The 20,488-nt window shown below is 41.3% G+C and overlaps 1 protein-coding gene across 4 annotated transcripts in view; it reads left to right on the top strand.

Annotated features, from left to right (window-relative positions):
• The window catches only part of LOC100651955, a 303,182-nt gene that overhangs the window by 182,902 nt on the left and 99,792 nt on the right, over nucleotides 1-20,488 (top strand). For all 4 annotated transcript variants that reach the window (XM_048407710.1, XM_048407711.1, XM_048407709.1 and 1 more), the window contains exon 7: nucleotides 17,794-17,911. In XM_048407710.1, the coding sequence (XP_048263667.1) occupies nucleotides 17,794-17,911 (118 nt within the window). The remainder of the gene's footprint in view (nucleotides 1-17,793; nucleotides 17,912-20,488) is intronic.

The following is a 20,488-nucleotide window of genomic DNA, read 5'->3' as shown; positions in this document are numbered from 1 at the left end:
GGTGAATTTTTTAAACGCACGAACAATTACACTGTCGCCGTTAGCGTAGAAAGTAAAAGACAAGGTGGCCCAAAAATCCGGGAACGAGTGAAAGGAAAAGCGATTTTACGCCTTTTAGTCTCTAAATTAAATTGACTACTCTTCACGCATATGTTCTGTAGCCTATTCGCAGATATGAAGTATCATGCGGCAAATTATAAGATGAATCTCTCCGTATTTTTATGAACAGTGATCATAAATCTTCCACCTATGGGAGACTTAAAGACACGGAATTCATGAATTTTGGACTCCGAGATACGTTTCTTTGATACTTAACCCTGAATTAAGATATTCTTGTATTCCATTGTTCTTAAATTATCACGATTAAAGGATGCTCATAATACTCTTAAATTATCTGCGAATTTCCCGTTAAGGCAATGTAAATAGTCTGTCGGTACAATAGATCATGCACTTATTTTTCAACCCTCTGTGAAAACACGCCTTTGTTCTTTGTTGCTACCCGAATAATTGTACAATTAATCAACTTTATGTCAATTACCAGTGTTTCTTGCTAAAATTCTCAACTCTGATCCTTGTATATTTTCCCGGCAGCTCATCACTCGTAAGTATCTGTTTTTCTTTAATCGAGTCTTCTCAGTTAATTAAACGCGAGCATTTCCTGCGTGCACGGATTTCGCACGACTTATTTGTCATCCTACGACAGGATTCGCACGCTTCCTCGTTCTCGTGCAAAAATTATCGCTCGGTTACATGCCATTATCTTCCCCATTATCCCATTATATGCCTTGCCTGACTGTTATTACATCCGATCGTTAGACGCAGCTAGAAACTAAGAATATCTACATTCGTGTCTATTTTTGGTAACAAAGACAGTTGTATAGTTGAACGTATTCTAGCATCGTTGAAAATATACCATACAATTCTTCTTATATTCTTGTAGGACGAGTAAAACATTAAAATTGATGAGTGAAAAGTTTGATTAATAGCATATCGTAATTGAATACTCGATTAATTGATACGTGCTCCAGTTCTAGATATTTTGTATTAATCATGAGATTAGTCTTCGCATAGATCTGGAACAATACTTTTCATTCAATCCAAATTAAAACACCAGATTACAGAACATCATAAATTAAACAGCCTAAGAGGGTTTCAAATCATGAGATAGTGCCAGAATGCTTGACGATCGCGAGAGGCAATTTTAACTTCCAGAGCTTACTTGCTACGACGAATTACGAACAATCGCGAAACAATTCGAAAACTAAGCGCACGTGTGAGCACATCGTTCCGCGCGAGCTTTTCTCAACCAATAGTCGAGGGAACCTAAAGTGGTTAACTGTAATCCCATAGTTGGCAAAGCAACAGTCGCTTTGTCGCCGATTAGCTAGTTGAGAACGCGTGCGTTTGTCCAAAAGAGGCGGATCTAGCGAGAAAAAGAAGAAGCCGGCTGCGATGGATTACGAGGCCGGATCGACAGAAAGAATCGATCGGCGTTTCGTGTCTTGAAAGTTGACCGCGCTCGTCCAATCTACACGTGTTCGCGAAAGTATTCATGTATTCGCTACTCGTGCCATAGTCGCGGCTCGTTACACTGTTAATTAAGTCTTAAAAAATTGCATACACGTTCAATATATTTATAAAAATGTTCCAAGTGTAAAGTGCCTGAACACTTTCGTATGTCCGAAGAACGTTTCCTCGCTCGGAGGCGTTCGAAGGATCGCGAAACGCACCTTTAACACGCCTTTAACACGCCTTCGTTCGCTCTGATTTCCACCACTCAGGCAAAATACAGTCTTCGGTCGCGCGATTAAATCGAATCAGCCGTCTAAACTCTCCGTCGAGTTATTAGTATTTAGTTGCCGTTTCCTGTTCAATTAGGGATGCCGTTTGAAAATTACATCTCGTTGCGGGAGAAATCTAGATATATAATCCATGTTAAATTCGCGTCGATCGCATGGTCTGCCGTTCAACGATGAGCAAATCGACGATGAGAAAAGGTGTTGGAGGGGTATAGTGATAGCGATAAGAAATACGAAGTTAAGTGATTGGATAGAAATTGGTAGGGATAATTGGAGGTGGGCGGTGCCGAATGTTTTAATATCGGTGGTAATCGAGTAATGAATTAAGAAAGATAAAAATATTACGCCGATTAACGCCGTCTTCGCGTTTCGTTTCAGTTATCTGCTACATCATGTATAGTTTCGAACTCTAGTTTCGTTCATATGGTTGAACACGTTAGGTCGTCCGAAAAGTTTCTTTCGTTTTATAAGGAAATAATGAATGCACAACATTTTCCGTTTTACATTATTTTATCGAATTACATATGATCCATTTTGTTTTATCAAGATAAAGATCACAACATTCGACAGATTAGGTTTCATGTTTGTATAAAGATGAGTCGTTGTAAAAGAACGACGGTACGAGAACGATAAAGCAATAAATAACTTGGAACAAAGATCTTTATTAATATATTCTTGGTAAAAGGTAATTATCAGGCCTGCTTCACTGTTCTACCGAAAGTATATAAGTCTCAGGCGTGTGCTAAGTTGTTGGTTATCCGTGAACTTTTCGAGTAACGATAGAATATCATGCAGAGCGGGGTTCGTCGGAAGATTATCGAAGTCGCCGGGTCAACGGCTTCGCAAACATCTTTATTGTCGAACGAGCGAGCGTAAAGAGCCGATCGCTTTCACGTGTAAGCTCCTTCGGCTAAATTACGCGCTCGTGTGCTCGAGCATGAATTAGATGATTTAGCTTGATCCGTGCTCGAGCTAGTGGAGCAGACCTGGTCCTACCCTTTCCTGGAGAATGGCTTCCGCTATCGCTGCTTCGAATTCAAAGACAGTAGAGAGCAAAATCTTCGATTTTAGCTTGAATAAAATTAGATATAATGGGCATTGAATTATGAAATATAACGTAAAGGGTGATATTGTGATTATTTTCCCCCAATTGCAAAGTAAAATCGACAGAAGCATTAATTCCACAGTTTTCTTTTTTCAATCTTCGGTCTCCAAATATTCTTTACGCTTTGGGAAACAAACTTACTATACTTGAGAATTATATTTAATCTAAAATTCCTTTTCTTTCAATGGAAAGAGTTGCAGAAAAGAAAATGATGAATGTATGGTACGATACCTGGTGTTAATCATCCTCTGCGCGATCAAACCGCGACTGTTCAATGGAATGTTTCGCCTCGCAATGCTAACCAGCATGAATCGTACCGAAAGACATTCCTGGTATCTTTCAGTCAAGTCTTCGTGGCATCTCGCGTGGGTGAACCACATAGTCCGCGACACCTTCGAAAAAATCCGTTGGTCGCGATAATTTATCAGACGCGGGGATCGACGAAAATTTACGTTCCCTTTGCGGATAACGACGAGTTATGATAATGACCGCTTTTATGCAACAAACGGGCATTAGACTAATTATCTATGCACGGTTTGCGGTACTTTGTTCATTGTACTGACCGTGGACAGCGATAATTAAAGACCTTTTCACGGCCTGTTCGTTATTAGTTGTGGCTCGTTACCGGTCAATTTATTATTGGATGCGAATGCACTTTTTAATCGAAGATATATGGGAAGCTCTTTGCTATGTTTGATTATGACAAATATTAGAAAAGTTTAGAATGAATCATTAAATTAACACCGTTATCTGTTAACAGCGAGTCACTTAATTAATATCTTAAAATTAAAATCAAGAACTTAATCACAGAATGTAGACACAAGAGATTGAAGAGTATTCTATTATATTGAAGAGTATTCTAATATAATCGTGAAATATATTACTAGCAAAGCTTTGTAAGAAAAGATATAAATTACGAGCTGCTAGTGTTGATAAACTATCTTACATAATATTAACAGGTTTGGCAATAGAACGAGTACAATTCTGTAATTTCGTATTGAATATAACAATCAATTTGTTTATAATTATAAATACCGATGAAACCGCTTGTTTCTTCTACTCCATCTGAAATTATAAAAATAATTAGTATAGCCAAGGTCTATAACCTACAGCTCATTTGTCAATTCGGTAAGATCGCTAGTTAGCAAATCATCGTACAAAATGTCCAAGAACTCGGCCCGAAAATACATTGCATCGTCGTACTTATACCAATCGAAAAAACCAAGAAGAAGCGAAAAGATGGAGCCCAATCGCGGAATAATAAGCTTATGATTAAAACCGGTAAATGCACGACTGAAACGGAACGTTGTAATTTTCGATACTCGATAATCACACGGATTCGGGCGTCGTTTTAGGTGGCGCACGCTTCGGCTACGTGAGCAATTACGCGCAGAGCAAAAGCTCTGGGATATCGTGCACGCAGCCAGAATTCAGGGTACGACCCAGATCCCAAGCCGTTGTCAGGCTAAGATTTCGCCGAGGCCAATCGATAATTCTTCGCCAGACGATCGATGCGCCTCGCCCGTATCGACCGCTATTATTCGTCGCGTGGATTTTCTACGCTGCTAATTGCTTTTATGGGAACCGCGGATCGAGAAAGTTGCAATTTTACCATCTGCTTAAAATTAAGTTTTTGATCGATGATCCATAATTTTAGGAAGTAATAGAGTGAAGAAGGGTGAAATGGTAAAGATGGAAACGTGAATTTTGAAGATTAACAGTTGGAAGTGGCAAGTTCCAAAGGGTTTGAAACAACAATATAAATTTTGATACGATTACGTTTATTTGATACTTGATTTATAAAGAATCGTTTATTGTTAGTTTTTTGCTTTGACATATTTCTATCGAATATTATCTTCTATAATTTTTCTTAAATAAAATCGATCGTCTGTTTTTATTCTAGAACCATTAAGACCATTAAGAACCATTAAAATGATGTTTCGAAAGTTTCAGTATGATGAAGCTGTATCAATTATAATCATCTACTCGATCAGACATCCTAGTTAGTAAAATACAAATCTTATTTCTACTTCTTCGGTGGTATGAAAACGGTCTCTGAATAGACTTCATAGAATCTTATATCGAACCTTATTCATTCACCTGATCCTTGAATTCAAACTGACCCCGTCATGGTTACTGAAACATAGAACTATCGCCTAATTAATCACGCGTTGTCGTATACGCGCTTTCGTTCAATTATTCACGTTTCTCGAGGAAGCGTCGAGAGGCGTCGAACTCTCGAGTGGCTCGACCTCTCTAAACGCTCGAGAAATTATTATCTGATCAATCAGTGGCGTGATACAGCGCGCCGATCAATCGGATCGAACCTGGTGTTTTGCAGCGAAACGATCGCAGAATAATCGGTGAATTAATCAAACGGCGAATTATCGTGCGATCGAGGATTCTATTAATCAGACGATCATGGCCATGGCGATCGTCTTATTGCCTCGTTACGGGACTTATTGTCGGCCGGCCGATCTCTCTAATCGGCGGCGAGATGAAAGATGAAATCGTCAGCCTGGAACTGCCTAATGAGGCAGCTTCTATATCAATAATACATATTCTACATAGAAATTTCATTTTAATTTCTGAATTTTATAATTTCAACAATCTTATTCATTGGAAATTCTTATTTTACATTTATCGTATTTTTTACTCCTTGATCATCTCAGGAAATATTATAACGCAAATTTTTTTTTTTCTTGTCACTAGTTTTCACACCTTGGGTGTCTCCCACGTTTTTTCACTGAATATCTATGGCGGCAAGAGACTTTTAAATATTGACTTTTTAACGCCTATACTAGCCAATTCGCAGAATTGATTTCTTTAAATACATATGCTTGGAGAATAGCGTGAAATGAATAACCGGTCCTAGGGTCAGCGACCGTGGTCGTAAACACTCGCGATCAGCTGATGAGATGTCTATCTTTAAGATCACGAGTGTTCCAAGAAATATACATTACGGTACTGGTGGCCCGTTCGTGTAAGTACGCAAATATAAACGTGCACTTTCGATGCTTGGTTCAATGACTAACATCTCTCTCCTTTGTTAACATTTGGCAAAGACATTATGACTCATTGACATATAGATTGCTCTCAAAGAAACCTATTTAACTCTCTTATCTTATAATAAATGCATTTTTTAACTCTTAATTAGCATCGTAGTGTCACGAGTACTCCAAAAAACAAGTAACTTATCTAAACAATTCAAACGAATAGCACGCTACTTATATTCGTCATCTCCACGCACCATCGTAGCCGCACGCTGTCGTAAATTCTCGAATCACTTTTTCGATTTTCTCCAAGCTGCAGTCGGGAATCAGTTTCCGCGTTGGACGTTTACGAGCTGCTTGGCGACGAATAATCCGCGCGACGTAATTGCTACGTGCGTCCCGGCGAGACACGCCGCGTTTGCGTGGCAAACGTTTACTGGTTGCCGGCGCGGCGCAGCGCAACGCGACGCTTTGGTATCAGCCGGTGCAATTAGCGTCCGCGAACGATTCATGTCGGGTTAATAAATTGAAAGGACGCAGCTGACCCACGATCGGAAGCACGTTGATCGCGGATCGAGCGTGACGGAGGTGAAACGATCGAGTATAAATTCCTTTCTGTCGGGTTTCTAATCTGGTACCGGTTACGACTGCTCTTCCATTTCGTTGTCATACTTCTGTAATGATTCTTCTTATTGGTATATCGCCTTGCATTCGTGTAGATTTAAGTTATGGTAATTGAACTGTGGTAAAGAAATACAATACAAGATGCGATTCGCCATTAAATTGGCATCTGCTTTTCTCTTTTATATAATCAAGAATATTGTATGTACCATAACAATGCTAATATCGGTTATTTAAGTGGGATATGAATATTTCTGATATCAAATTCATTAGCTTCGGTGCTTCTACATTCTTTTCAATTTCATTGGTGCTTTTAAACGACTGGTATAAGGTATATCATATCATCGTACAATCTTTTGAAAACATTAAATTCTGTTCAATTCTGGAAACCAGGTATTGCATACAGAAAAAGGGAATACTTTTATAATGGATATGAGCAGTGTATAACGTTGTTCTAATTAATTAGAATAATTTAGTTGTACGAAAAAGTCAAGCAACACTACGAAGCATTTTCGATTATCCTAAACCCAATTCCATTCCTGCTCCTGAATCTTTCCATACGCTTTAACATCTACTTACAACCTCGTAGTTCAAGAGTGGTTGAATTGCAGCCAAAGGATCTTAAATCAAGCTTCGGCTCGGGTGATACACCCAACTACGCTCCAAAGCATTTCAATGACACACAAAGTGCAAAAACAGATGGAACGAGTTCCGACGATTGGAACGTTCGAATCGATATCGATACCATCGTGGTATCTCCAGCCAGCTGGATAATTATCTGACTATCGGATCTTCGCGTCGCGACAACTCTCGAAGCTCGATTACCTCGCAATGACTTATTCGCAGCGTTAATTGCGCCGATAAGCGCGAGCATACGAACGAGCATTGGTTAGTTTGTTTGGAAACTACTTCGTTCCGCTTTACTTGTACTCATTTCTAAGATTTCGTTTTCAATGTACATATCAATATATCATGACTGGAAGCTTTTACAACGTCATATTTTTCAATAAAATTGTAGTGCAAACATTGTGTCTTATAGAGAAATTATATTCTATAAGGTCATATTTTGTTTGAAGTGTTTGTTGTTTAAATATATCATTGCGTTTCCAACGTGTCAGAAAATCGACTACATCGTCTTCGTTCTCCTCATTGCGATATTTTTCTTCGATCCTCTTCCGAGGAATTTTTCCGTTACGCCTCCGATATCGTTTTTCTTTCTACTTCAGTAAGTCGCTCGGAGAGTGGAATATCGAGCAGCCACGATCCGACTCTCGATCAACGATCAATATAACTGCAAGAGATACTTTCGATCGCTGCTACGAGCGCAATGTACGCCCACCCGCCGAAGACCCGTTATCGGTTGCTCTTATCACTGATCTTCGCTTCTGGAACGAGCAGTTCCTCGAAACGCCAGAGCGATCTCGTTTCCTCGGAAAATCGTGGCGATGCCTGAAAAATAATCGACCGTCTGCCGGTGTTTCGAGAAGATTGAAAATTTCGAACGTCGAACTGCTCTTTCCATCGTTCGACAGGCAATCTTTTTTCCACACTGAGGCACGTCAAAGGCTTCTATATAGAAGCTTTCAAGTGAAATTGAAATCAGTGAATGGAGCAATACTCCGTAAAATCGAAAGTGTAAGTAACTTTGAAGAAATCATAAAATTTAATGGCGTACGAAACGATAAACAGTTCGTTTCATCGATAGGAATACGAATAAACTTGCAAAAATTCATTCTCATCGCTATTATTAAGATCTATCCTGTCTTCTATAAGAGCTATAATATTTATCATTTCGGTTCTCAAATAATAGTAATGATTTCCCATAGCAGAAGATTATTACGAATCATTAATCATTCAAACATCCACTGGAAACCAAAAGAAATGTTCGCACAACTTCTCCTATTCTCGATTGTTCTAACAAAGCGGAACAAAAAGCATCAGCTATCACCAGTGGGAATCCCATATAGGCTGTTATATGTACACAAAATGTAGAACACGCGCTTTCCCATAGTTGAATCCATTGAGGCGCCTTGCTCTGCGTCGAGAGTGGCGCGTTCCCCGATTAAAATTCGCTCACCAATTAGTAGTTTGATCCCGTTCTGCGTCGGACAGTCTGGTCCGCCCTCGACCCTCCGTTTCTACTCGTAAATAACGAGGATCGCGCGGGCGTGAGACCCGCCACAGGGGCTACGTCGATAGCAACGACTAGGAACGGGACGTCTGAATGCGAAAAAGCTGGCGAACTCTCGAGGAAACGGAGAAAGGCGGGTCTTCGTTCGTTTCATTCAAGCTGCGTCTCTTCCATTGCTCCAATCTTGGCTTTCCAATATCCTAGCATCTATGTGCAGTTTCTTTCAGTAAGAGATAATAACGAGAAATAAATAAATCGAAGCATTGCTTGGAATAGAAATGAATAGAGTTGGAGATACGAAAGATAGAATTTTATAGGAATATAATTATCTCTGGACTCGAAACGTTAATTTGGATTTTTGTTAATGCTTGAAATATATGCAACGTTGTATATCCTTTTTTTTTCAATGAAGCATCTTTTTATCTTGTTCTATATACATTTCGTTTTTCTAGTATTAAGGTTTTGCGGTCATATGGAAATACCAATATTATCGAAATTTACAACGTATTTCTCTAGCGTTTGCAATAAGAGCAATAAAATCTCCAGCCAATATTCTCACAGTACTGCGTATAGAGAAACTAATCACAAAACTAATTCTGACGAGTTTCTCAAACAAAAGCCATATAGGATCGACAGAACCTGGTATCAAGCACGAAGCCCAAGATCGTCAGAGGCGCGATCCACGCAGTCTGTACGGACACGTTCGGTACACCAAGCCGCTACGTGATTATGGTTATCACCCAGCCGATTGGATCGAGCGTATTAGCCACGCACGAACTCGCCGCGCGCATTCTAGACCACACTGGCGAGCGACCGAACGAGCGTCTATATACGTATGAACGTATGGAATACTTTCAGACGAGATCGAGATGAGGATTTCTGAGAAAGTTTTCCGCCATGCTTCTAGTGGCACACGCTCGACCCGTGCGAACTCGTCTCCAGTCGCTTCTTCTTCTTTGATCTTTGCTTTTCTTCGTTTCTTATCTTTTCGCGTCTCCTATGACGCGACGATTCACTGGAATTTGCTCTTAATTGAGACTACGTTACGTACATATGTCTATAAATAAACCATGCTGATATATCGTTGAACTACTTATTCTTGTTAAAATCGAGATTGACAAATTTTAGCGATATTCGATCAGTTTATTTATCAAAGTTCGATTTATCAAGGACTCTTATATGTGAATATCACAAGGTTTTTTAATTTTATTGTTACCTCGTGACTAAATTTTCAATATAAAACGACTAAAAACTTTAACAGGGTTAAGAATTTTAAGCCGCTTTTCTGTAGAATAGGACTGTAATAGAAAATGTGACTCATCGCGTTCTTTCTCTTTACTCTTCGTATTTAGATATTTTTTTATTTTGGACTTTATCATATTTGAAATCTTCCAATTCGTTTCGAATATTTGCTTTAATTAACATCGATCTAACCAATGCTCTTCAAAGAATCATCGCTTTATAGAAAGATTAGAATTTTCAGTGCTCAATTGATCCATCTTCAAAGAAACTTTAAATTACAAAATGGAAAAAGTAGTGCTCGTCTTGAACGTCGATCGGATTTCTAAGAATCGCGAGAGATCCAGGAATCGATTGGTTAAGAAGGAATTCGAATCCGGATCCTCGATTTGCCGGACGATTGACCCGGCCGATTGAGCTATCCAGGTCGTCGACAAATTACTTCTTCCTAAGTCTAATGTTTCAAACGGCTGCCGCCCACAATTTCATCTCGCGCCGCGAACCTTCCAGCAAATTGCCTCTCCTTTCCGCGGGTTTTCATCTTCCTGCCGTTCGTTTCGCCAAAGTTAATGATATCTTCGAGTTTCCCAGGTTCTTCGTATTTCGTCTTTCTTTTCCGTTCCGATGCAGTTTTTCTTCTCGCGGTTTTAGTCGTTGCGTGCACCGATCGTTACGCGTTTAACGAGCCACTCGGTAACGCGTTCCCAACAAATCCATCCAGAACGATCGACGGATAAAGTCAGGGCGTGGTCCCGCGTCATTTTGGCGTCGCGATGCGCGAAGGGGTCAGCCGTTAGAATGTGTTCCACAGTGGAAACCAATGGAAAGTTTCGATAGAAAATTGCCAGCTCGCTGGGGAAACTGACTTGATAAGAATTGGGATTCTGGTACAGTGATACAGTGGTACAGCGTTCTTTTCCTTTTTTCTTTTTAGAGACACTGGAAGATTTATGGAAGTCGTTTTGGGACATGAGGTTTGCGTGTGTAAGGTACATACACGATCGCTATTATTTACGATTTTCTGTTTCTTGCGAAGCGTACATTGTTGGCGTGCGGGGCCTACTGTAAAGTCTCTCGAAGGCCGTGGGATCTTAACCCTTTCACTGATAAACTGTGGCTATACTCATTCACTAGATCTGTGGACGAAGATTGGTTTTATTCGCTTTCCACGATAGAATATTCTACAAAAACGCAGTGTTCGCGAAAATTATATTAATATCAATTTCGGGTAAAGTTCCCGCGAGGTAATTTCTAGGCAATCATCGAGCGACAGGATGTATCATATTTCCGTGTGTACGAAACACGGAAAAAGCAGCATTGCGAGGCGCCGTTCGTGCTTTGCACGTCGCGCATGATCGACGAGCGGTACGCAGAAGTCGATAGTCTGTCGAAAGGTGAAAGATCGAAGGTTAATAGGGGTCGAACGTTTTTTATCGCATTACCGCGAATATTCTGGCCTAAGTAGTGAACACGAGTTGGCCTTTGTGCGAAGACTTTCCACAAATAAGATGTTCCTCTGGGTATTAATCAACGCTTAATACGTTCGTTCACTCGCGCGAATCTGATCCGGGATACGCGCGAGCAATTTCCGTGAAATCGTTTAACGTGAACGTATTAGAAAAATTCTAGCGCGGTGTAAAACACCGAGAAGATTGCGAAGATTCCATGGATTCCGAGTCTGCGTTAGCAGGCTTGTTTGCCAACAGATCGTCAGAGTGTTTTACAAGATTTGGATTTTTTTAATAACGAAAAGAGAAAATTCGATGTTCGATTCGATGATTATTTAGAAATATAATATCCATAATCTATATAAAATTTAATATTAATGTAATCTATATCTATAATCTATATATAATCTAGTATTTAGATTATAAGCCTAGATTAGATTTCTTTGACGAACGAACGATCCAGAGAGAAATCCCTCGTTCGCTAGACCACTAATCTGTGATTAGACTTCTTCTGATTCCAGCGTCCAAATAGCTGACGCCTGGAGCTCCAGGCAATCGCGTGAAAGTGGCTGTTACTTCCGAAAACCATAAGAACAGAAGAAATCAATCGTACAACAGCAGAACTAAAAAGGAGAAATCCTTTATTTGCTATCCCAGAATCCAACCAGTCAAACCATGCGCAGCTTCCTTTTGTCTAATCCCAACTTTTAATAACAGACTCTTAAAACTAACTTCTAGATAATAAATAAAAAAAAACTGATAAAATGAAATGAAAGGAGAAAATGACGAAGAAGGAGAAGGATAGAAATATCCTCCATATGATATCGTCAAATTTCACCTATCAATTTTCAAAATTCATCGACTCGGCTGTCGAAGCGATCGGGCGAATGGAAGGAAACATGATCCAAGCTACCTGTCCGTCGCGGTGTGATTATAATTGCAGATCTGGCATTCAGGATCGGCATTAGCGAGTGGTGAAATCTTCGTCGCGATTCGCCATGAGAAACGTACAGGGGAATCGATTATTCGGAGAGAGGTGCGGGTATTGGTGCCGTTCAACGACTAATTAAGCGATTATAGCGACTCTCGAGCGAGCTAACGAGTGTTAATCCGCAGCCAAGTCGTGGCCGATAGAGCCAGCGCAGGGTCAACTTGAGCGCACGCTCGCGCGAGCACCGCGATAATTTTACTTATCAGCGTGCTTGGACGAAGCCCCCTCTTTCCGATGGAAACGATCTTCCTTTCTCTTTCTCCCCGTTTAGTTTCCTTCGTCTATTAGTCCGTCTTCAATTAAAATCAATTTCTTCGACACGATGAAACTGAATATTTGTACTCGGGGGCGTTTTCAAGTAACGACGCATGAATGGCAATGTCGATGAATTGGTAATAGGGATAATAACGGTGCCTCGAGAAAAATATCGAAGATGATGTTCTATGTCGCGACGAATGTAACAGGGAACGAGCTTTCAAACAATCGGTCTTGCGTTGATTTGTTTCTTCTTGAAATCATAGGTGTCGTCTGCAAATAGTAATCTTTCAGGATAAATAAGGTTCAACAAGTAGTACTAAAATACAAATGACTCGACTAGTTAAGGATAATTTGGCAATTCAAAAGCATGTTTTAATTGAAGAAAATAACAGATTCACGCTTGTAAAACGGTTTTGTGGTTAAAACAAATCTTTGCCTAAATTCCATTTCTTCGATTAAGAGTATGAAATTGTAGAAACAGTCGCAGTCTTCTTATAATTATAGCGTGCAGAGGTACGATATTAGTTGATGAATTTACTTATTTATTGATTTTATATTACTTTACCTAAGTGCGCTTCGAAGTAACGATATCGGCGCATTTCTAACCGTTAGTTAACCCGTGCGCACATTCGTCTCGTCAAAGCATCCGCCATCGAGCTTAAAAAAGGAAAAAACACCAGGATGCTGAAAGAAACCAACTTATTAAACCTCGCGTACATTCTATCCGCTAGATCCCATGGATTTTTTCTGGCGAAAGCACATCGATTTCCTGGCTCGGTTATTCAAATTACCGTTAAACCGAGCCGCTTGAGGAATCCCTGGTAGCGCGCGTGGATCGTCGGTTACGATGGACGAGCGAGAGTCGCGCGACTGCGATCGTAACGCGCCTGGATCCTCGCGTCCGCAGCAACGGCGAGGCGCGACTAATTAAGCGATTAGCGGCTCGCTAGCGCATCGAGGTATTAATCCGTAGCGTGGTCGCGGTCGAAACGACGGGACACGACTTTGCTTCGTTCTACGAAATAGTAGAAGAAGAAGAAGAAGAGGAAGAAACGTACGAAGAAGAAGACGAAGAAGAGGAGGAAGAAGCCTCTCTCCTGGCTAGATCTTTCTCTGTTAGCGAACGATCAGCGAGCATCTGGCTCGATCGACGCCAATAATTCAACCGGGTGTCGGTGAATTACACGTTCCGCTACGCCCTGCAGCCCCTTTTCACGGCGCTCGACGTTTTCATTTTAATAGAAATCGATCGTGCTCACAGTCACAGTGTACTCGCGTTATAGCGATGGGAACTGGCGAGCTATATGAAAAAGAAACGTGGATCCATAGAGAGGTAGAAAATGAACGAAGGTGGGGGAGGGGGGAGGGGAGATGAATCGCGAGCGTGCAATTAGAAATCGGGGATCTACGGGGCGGCAATAAATCCAAAAAGCAACACGGCTAATGGCGTACGCGTATTGACGTATCCATCCGACTATCGTTCATCTTTCTCACGAGTCGCGGCGGTACGCATCGTCCGCCTCGCGGCTACTCGCGATCTTCTCGACGCTCCCCTCTCTTGCAACCCCTTTTTTGCATCTGCATCTCCTCCTCCTACTCTTCTTCTTCTTCTTATTCTTCTCCTTCTTTCTTCATTATCATCGTCGTCATTTTCTTCTTCTTAGTTTTCTTTATCTTCGTTATGTTTATTCGTTATTCTCCCTGACTTGCTTATTACTTGGCATGTGAAAAGGATAGCGGATCAAGCGGATTCCTGTCGGTGTGGCGGCGGCTCGCGAGGTGGAGTGGACGCGCGTCGTGAGCATAAGTACGCTTGATTTACGCTAAAAGCCGAGTACTCGGGCCCGGTTCGTTCAATCTTTATCGAGGGGGTAATGCGATGATGATGGACGAGCGACGATTTGTAGAGGCAGAATGCGCGCCACGCCGCGTCGGTCCACGATATATGCGCCTCCGTCGTCGTGGAACGGTTATTATTGTAACTCGATCTCGGGATACGGCGTCGAAGCCGGGTAGAAAGCGCTGGAATTTCGTAGGCCTCGAGTACCATCGGGGGAAACTTGCCGAGGGAATTGTTTTGGAGGGGCGCAACTGGCATTTTAGTCTGTTTCGTGGGAATCGAAAGCGATGAAGTCATTTCGCAGGGGTCGCCGACATGTTCGGCCAGATACCGTGATCGGTCGTTAGAGAATCTGTCGTAGTGAAAGTGATTTTTTCGGTGGAAAATAATTTCACGTTGCGATGACTTGTTTATGTACTCAGGACCATTTCTTAATTTTTTTTTTTTTTTTTTTATAAAGAACCACCACAAAAATGCTTCGGAAAATATCATTAGATTCTCCAAAAACAGTTCTGAACTATGGTTTTAACGATTTTCGTATTAGATGTAATGGCCAAAGTTCATAAAATCTGTGTGTTTTAGAAGAACAGGAGGATCTATAAATTCATTGGCCAAGAGGGTTAAATCCTCTCTCAAACTCTAAGGGATTACAGCAAGTCTGAAAGGTTTTCATTAAGAGAGAACCTCAGTGTCCCAAAAGTTTGATCTCCGTTAATATGCTTTCACCTCGTAACATCCAACCCACGACTTCTCTCCATTATCCATTCTAATTCGCTTCATCTCACTCGTCAACCCTCCGGAGGTTTTGTCTGAACGCAAAATTCCTTCGATAAACGTCCATCTACCGTCCTCCTTCCTTTCTGAATCCTAGCGAACGACTGCGAACGCAAATGGGCGCACGTTTCCACGGAAATACGTGAACGGTCGCCGAAGGCTGCATAGAAAATCGGGAAGCGACCGAGGGAAGAAACGGGCACGGTTAATCGTGTCGTAAACATCGAGAACGGTGCTAGTCGACGTGATTTCTCGAAGCAAGGAAATGCAAGATCGCGCTGCCCGCCGCGACCTTTTTTAACGATCCGGCGCAGCCGCTCGGATTACCATAACCGATCGATTACCGAGCCTACTACGAGCGCGGAGCGGTTTCACCGCTCGATGAAGACGTTAAGGTACGCTCTAGGACTGCCTGCAGCCCAAGGAGGCCGACATCGTCTTTATGTCACGAGGAGCACCACGAGCGTTTTCACACATCGCACTTGGACAGTGTTCGTGAGCCAGACTTTTTTCTTTTTCGTGGAAACGCTTAGATACGTAACATTATTTCTGAGAAATGTCCGGAAGAACGTGATCGTTTGTGCTAATGTAGAAACAGGTAGTTGCGCCTTTATGGAGACTGATGTCGTGTTTCTGGAGACGCGTTTCGTGATTTTCAGCAATAAGGAAGACTTAATGATACGAATGTCAAAGAAGTTCAATCGTAGAAAGATGAAATATTCTAGGATAATTTTGAGGGTGAATATGTGTATTACGTAGCATAAGCAACAGCAATATAAAGCTTTAGTATTAGGTTGTCTGAAAAGTTTCTTTCGTTTCATAAGGTGATAATAAATGAACAACAATCTCTGTTTTATGTTATTTTATTGAATTAAGTATCATCCATTTCGTTTTATCTCTATTATGTTCGTGCATAATTCAACGAACTAATATAAAACAAGAAACATTGTGCATCTATAATTTCCTTATAAAACGGGAGAAACTTTTCGAACAACCTAATATATATGTACTAAAGAAATTTAAAAATTCCACTTTTTTTATATCGATGCTTCAAACGAAGAAGTATGTTTCAATTTGTTAAAAATTTAAAGTTATTTTTCTACATCACAGGAAATTTCTTTCTTCCGGAATTGATCGAAGAAAATTTGTCTTTAGGTAATCAACGAATCGAATTTCCAAACTAGAAAAGTTTCATCTTTATAAGCCCAAGCTTGCTATTCGTTCATCAAAGGAATTGTATACTGTACAACACGTGTTACATGTCAAAAGTGTATTAACACTGGTAACCCGGGAATTCGCAAGCGTACACGAGTTTGCCCACTGGCATTGGGCATTATCATCGCCTTGCCATGTAATCGCTTGTATAACTTACGCCACTATGAATTATCATTAACGCCCTGAGCGATCACCCTCGGGCAGATTTCGAGCTGTTGCTCGTGTGTTCATTCGTAACGGCACGCGTCAGAGGCACGTGATCACGCATGTCAGTCAGCTTTCCAAAAGAGACAAGTTAAGCTTCTCCGGTTTCTTCTTTTCAATAAGAAGATAAAGAATCATTCCATCAGAAAATTCGTACATTCTACGCCGAAACTTATTAATATCGAATTATTTTTATTGTTTTCGATCCATTTCTATCCTTTAATGTTAAAAAATATCTCAAAGGACAAAACACGACCAAATGCTTACTGAAATGCGTGATTTCTCGATTCAATACTACGTCGGACACCATTTTAAAACATTGAAAATAACTTTCGCTTGCTAAAATGCGGGCCAAACTAAAATATAGAAATTAGAGGATTACAGAAAGATCGAATCTCCATCTAACTCTCACTTCCATATCGATCGCAATTGTTGTCATCGAGTAACGAAAGCGAAACCAACTCTAAGGAAGAACGTGGTTGAACCATCTAAGATTGTATCGCTCATATATCGAGTCTAATCGGTGAACAACGACAAGATCGTTGGTAACATCGGTCGTGCGTCAATCGAACGATCCGATCGACGGCGGATAGCGTCCTTATGTATCGATATCCGATTCCACGATTAAGACAATAAGATTTTACGACGTCCTCTATTTCATTTGTCGTTGGTTATACCAACGATTCGATCTCGGCCCGTGTTTGGCTATTACATTTTCATCGATATACAGAGTCAGCAGTCAAGCAGTCAAGATTTTACCGGAAGATGACCTACTCCGGGTGGCGCAGATAGGCACGGCTAAAAGCCGATCATTTAATAACTTATACGCCAGTTCTCGATTACGATCGACCGTGGTGCCAGCCCGAATCGGACCACGGTCTGTAATCAAATGCTGTTACCGACTTTTATTACGCCGTTAATGCGGGACGATCGGTTCGTGGATTGGCTCGCGAATGCGTCCTGCGTTCCTTGCTATGTATTTTTCAGTCACCAGTGCCTCGGTGTGTGTATGTGTGTGTGTGTGTTCATTGTGCCGCGAAGAGTAGAGAGGAAAGTCTTTAATCGATACGGTAAATTCGACCCATCTCGAAGCACATCGTTAAGCCCCCAATGTGTTTATGGGTTGCACGAACGATTTCAAGGGGTAATTAATTTTTCGAACTTCTGTGTTACAGGTTGCACGGATGCCTACGGCAGACCCGTTCTCGAGTTCGAGGACGAGCCGACCAGAAGGGAGACCCTGTCTGTTAAGGAAGTGTCGTCGTTTCTACTCTACCTCGCCCGTTTGCCCAGGTAATTACGTAGCTGGCTTACTTTTGATTATTTGGATGACAAATTTGTTATTTCGCGAAATGAACGGACCATTAAGTTATGCAATAAATGACTGGGATTTTTTAGTATGTACAGTCTCGTTTGCATCGTCACGTAATGACAAATTAACTTCACGCTAGCAGAATGAAGTTGACACTGGTTAACTATTTACGTTATAAAGGAAAGTAAATCGTGCCATATCTGTAAAATGTCAAGTGTCGGGTGAATTATGAATGGGAGTGTTCATTAGGTGAAAAGGAACAAGTATCTGTACCGGTAATTAATCATCGGTGTATTTTCCTTTATTTTCAACATTTTTGCCATCTTTCTACTAAGTTTCCTATTTGCTTTTTACGAAACCCGGTTGTAACGAGTTCTATTACTCCTAACAAATTATCTAATATCTTTGTATCCCACGATAAGGAAACTATGTACGAGCAGACTGTAGAATATATCCAGAAATAAAGACATATTTCGTTACAAGCTACTAGATAGGAAATAATAATTCCAACGTGATACTTCGATAATCGATTTCCGATATTCGATAAGTACTCGCTATGCAGCATCGCCATCCGTATCTTTCACGCGTTACGCTCGAAATCAAGGATATATTGCGATGACCGCTTTTCTCGGCAATCACCGTGGAATAATAACGGCGATTCATTAATCCACTCGGCGAGGAACGAGCTTTCCAGCCGGACGAACATGATCGACGACGGTTTCCGTAATAATTATAATTTTCCATGGCCGCGACATCGACGACACGCCCACCGTAATCACGGACAAGGTGCAAAATCGCGACTTGAATATCGTGCTTCAACTACGAATTTCCTAGACGTCAGAACATGGCCCGTCCCGCGAGACAAATCGTGACGCGGTTATTAATTAACCGAGGGCGCGACGTTTTTTCTAATTAGCCCACTGGGCCGAGGCTAATCGGAATCCAGTTGAAAAATGGCTATCGTTGGTAATTACCGTGCTTGTTGCTCGATAATTCAATTACGCTGATAAACGACCGGCCTTATCGGGATTTTCAATCAATCCATCGTCTCGAAGGACTAACGAGGACCTTCCTCGTTCGACATCCTCTTCACGTGGCTCAGAGTTCGTGAAATTTGTATGATACTTCGACCACGCGTCTAGCAACGTCGATCGTTAGAAAGCTTGCTGCTTCACCGACTGACTTTAATGGTGTCATTAATATTTCCACGAAAACTCTGTCACAATGTCCGTACGTCGACCGCGTTGTTTGCATAAATTCCCAAAGGTGAAACTCTGCCTACGTACAAACGTTCGTAGAAATTAATTTCCATGTTCCGCGCGCTACCTTCTATTCTTCTCTGTCGAAATCGCGAGTTATTATCTCGCGATTTCACACCATGTACACATTGTATTTACTAATCGCTTGTAATTAAGCTGACGAACGACGCGCAGATTGTCTCTAGTCCGGCCCGTACCGAGCTGCGATAAATAATCGAAACGGAGAAACAGGTGTCGCCCTTTCTCTCCAGGCGAATTCTTTCGCCGCCGCGAGCGAGCTGGGCGAATTTTCGATCGTATCGATGCACGGCATTAAAACGGTGTTCACGCAGTGTTGCGAATAGGTGAATAAAGGCCCGGTGGAACGGGAAAGGCGGTAAATCATGCGCCACTTAACGCGTCGGGGAATAGAATTTTGAATAACGATCGTCCATTATCGCGGCGTATCGAGGAAAGCGTGCAACATGAGGAAACTGAATATATTTCACATTACATAATATGTCTATTGTTCGGAGAAAGTGCATATTTCATTGATAAGAATCGAGCATAAAGCCAATTTATTTTATTGCTATCCTTGCCGTGCCGTTTAACCGAGCCGCCGCGGCTCTCCGATCGATCGAGACCCTAGGATCTCTGCCAATTCTGCCCGCTATTGAAGCAACTCCAATAGCCTGCCGTGCAATTTCCTGATCGAGAATCGATGTACGGTATGGCGATATTTTACGTATCTCTGGCAGCCGATGCGACTTTTTCATTTCGCAACGATTCTTTGATGACCACTTCGAAAATTGCGGTTTCCCTGGCGAGCTTTGGGCAGCTCGACTATATCGAATTCGTGAGCTATGATTGAGAATACGAATATCTTGGATAGAGTAGAGAGAATATTTAACGGGAAAATTATCGAGGGTTTTAACATTTTCTTTCTTCATCCCTTTTCCACAATTAGTAAAATCATGACTTCTATTCACATACTCACAATGGGTCTCGATAGATCTTCGGGAAAGTTTCAACAACCCAGAAGCAATCTTTGTAAAAGCTACCTCGAAACATCTGTTCTTGCTATTAATTTTGGAAGACTTAACCGATTAAAATCACATAAATTTCTTTCGAGTTTTGGATGCTCCATCTTCATTTCTTTTTAAATTTTATTGTTTTAAGTGGCACTACCGGAACCTCGATTCAGCTATCCACTACGCTGAACTTCGCTGAAAATCGCGGGCCACAAGCTTTACAAACGCAATTCGATCCTTCCGCCCGATGAACATCTAAACGAGCAACAAAACAGCTTCCACCCCATAA

The sequence above is a fragment of the Bombus terrestris genome, chromosome 7, assembly GCF_910591885.1.
Source record: "Bombus terrestris chromosome 7, iyBomTerr1.2, whole genome shotgun sequence".
NCBI lineage: Eukaryota > Metazoa > Arthropoda > Insecta > Hymenoptera > Apidae > Bombus > Bombus terrestris.
This window is presented reverse-complemented; position numbering and strand designations above follow the sequence as displayed.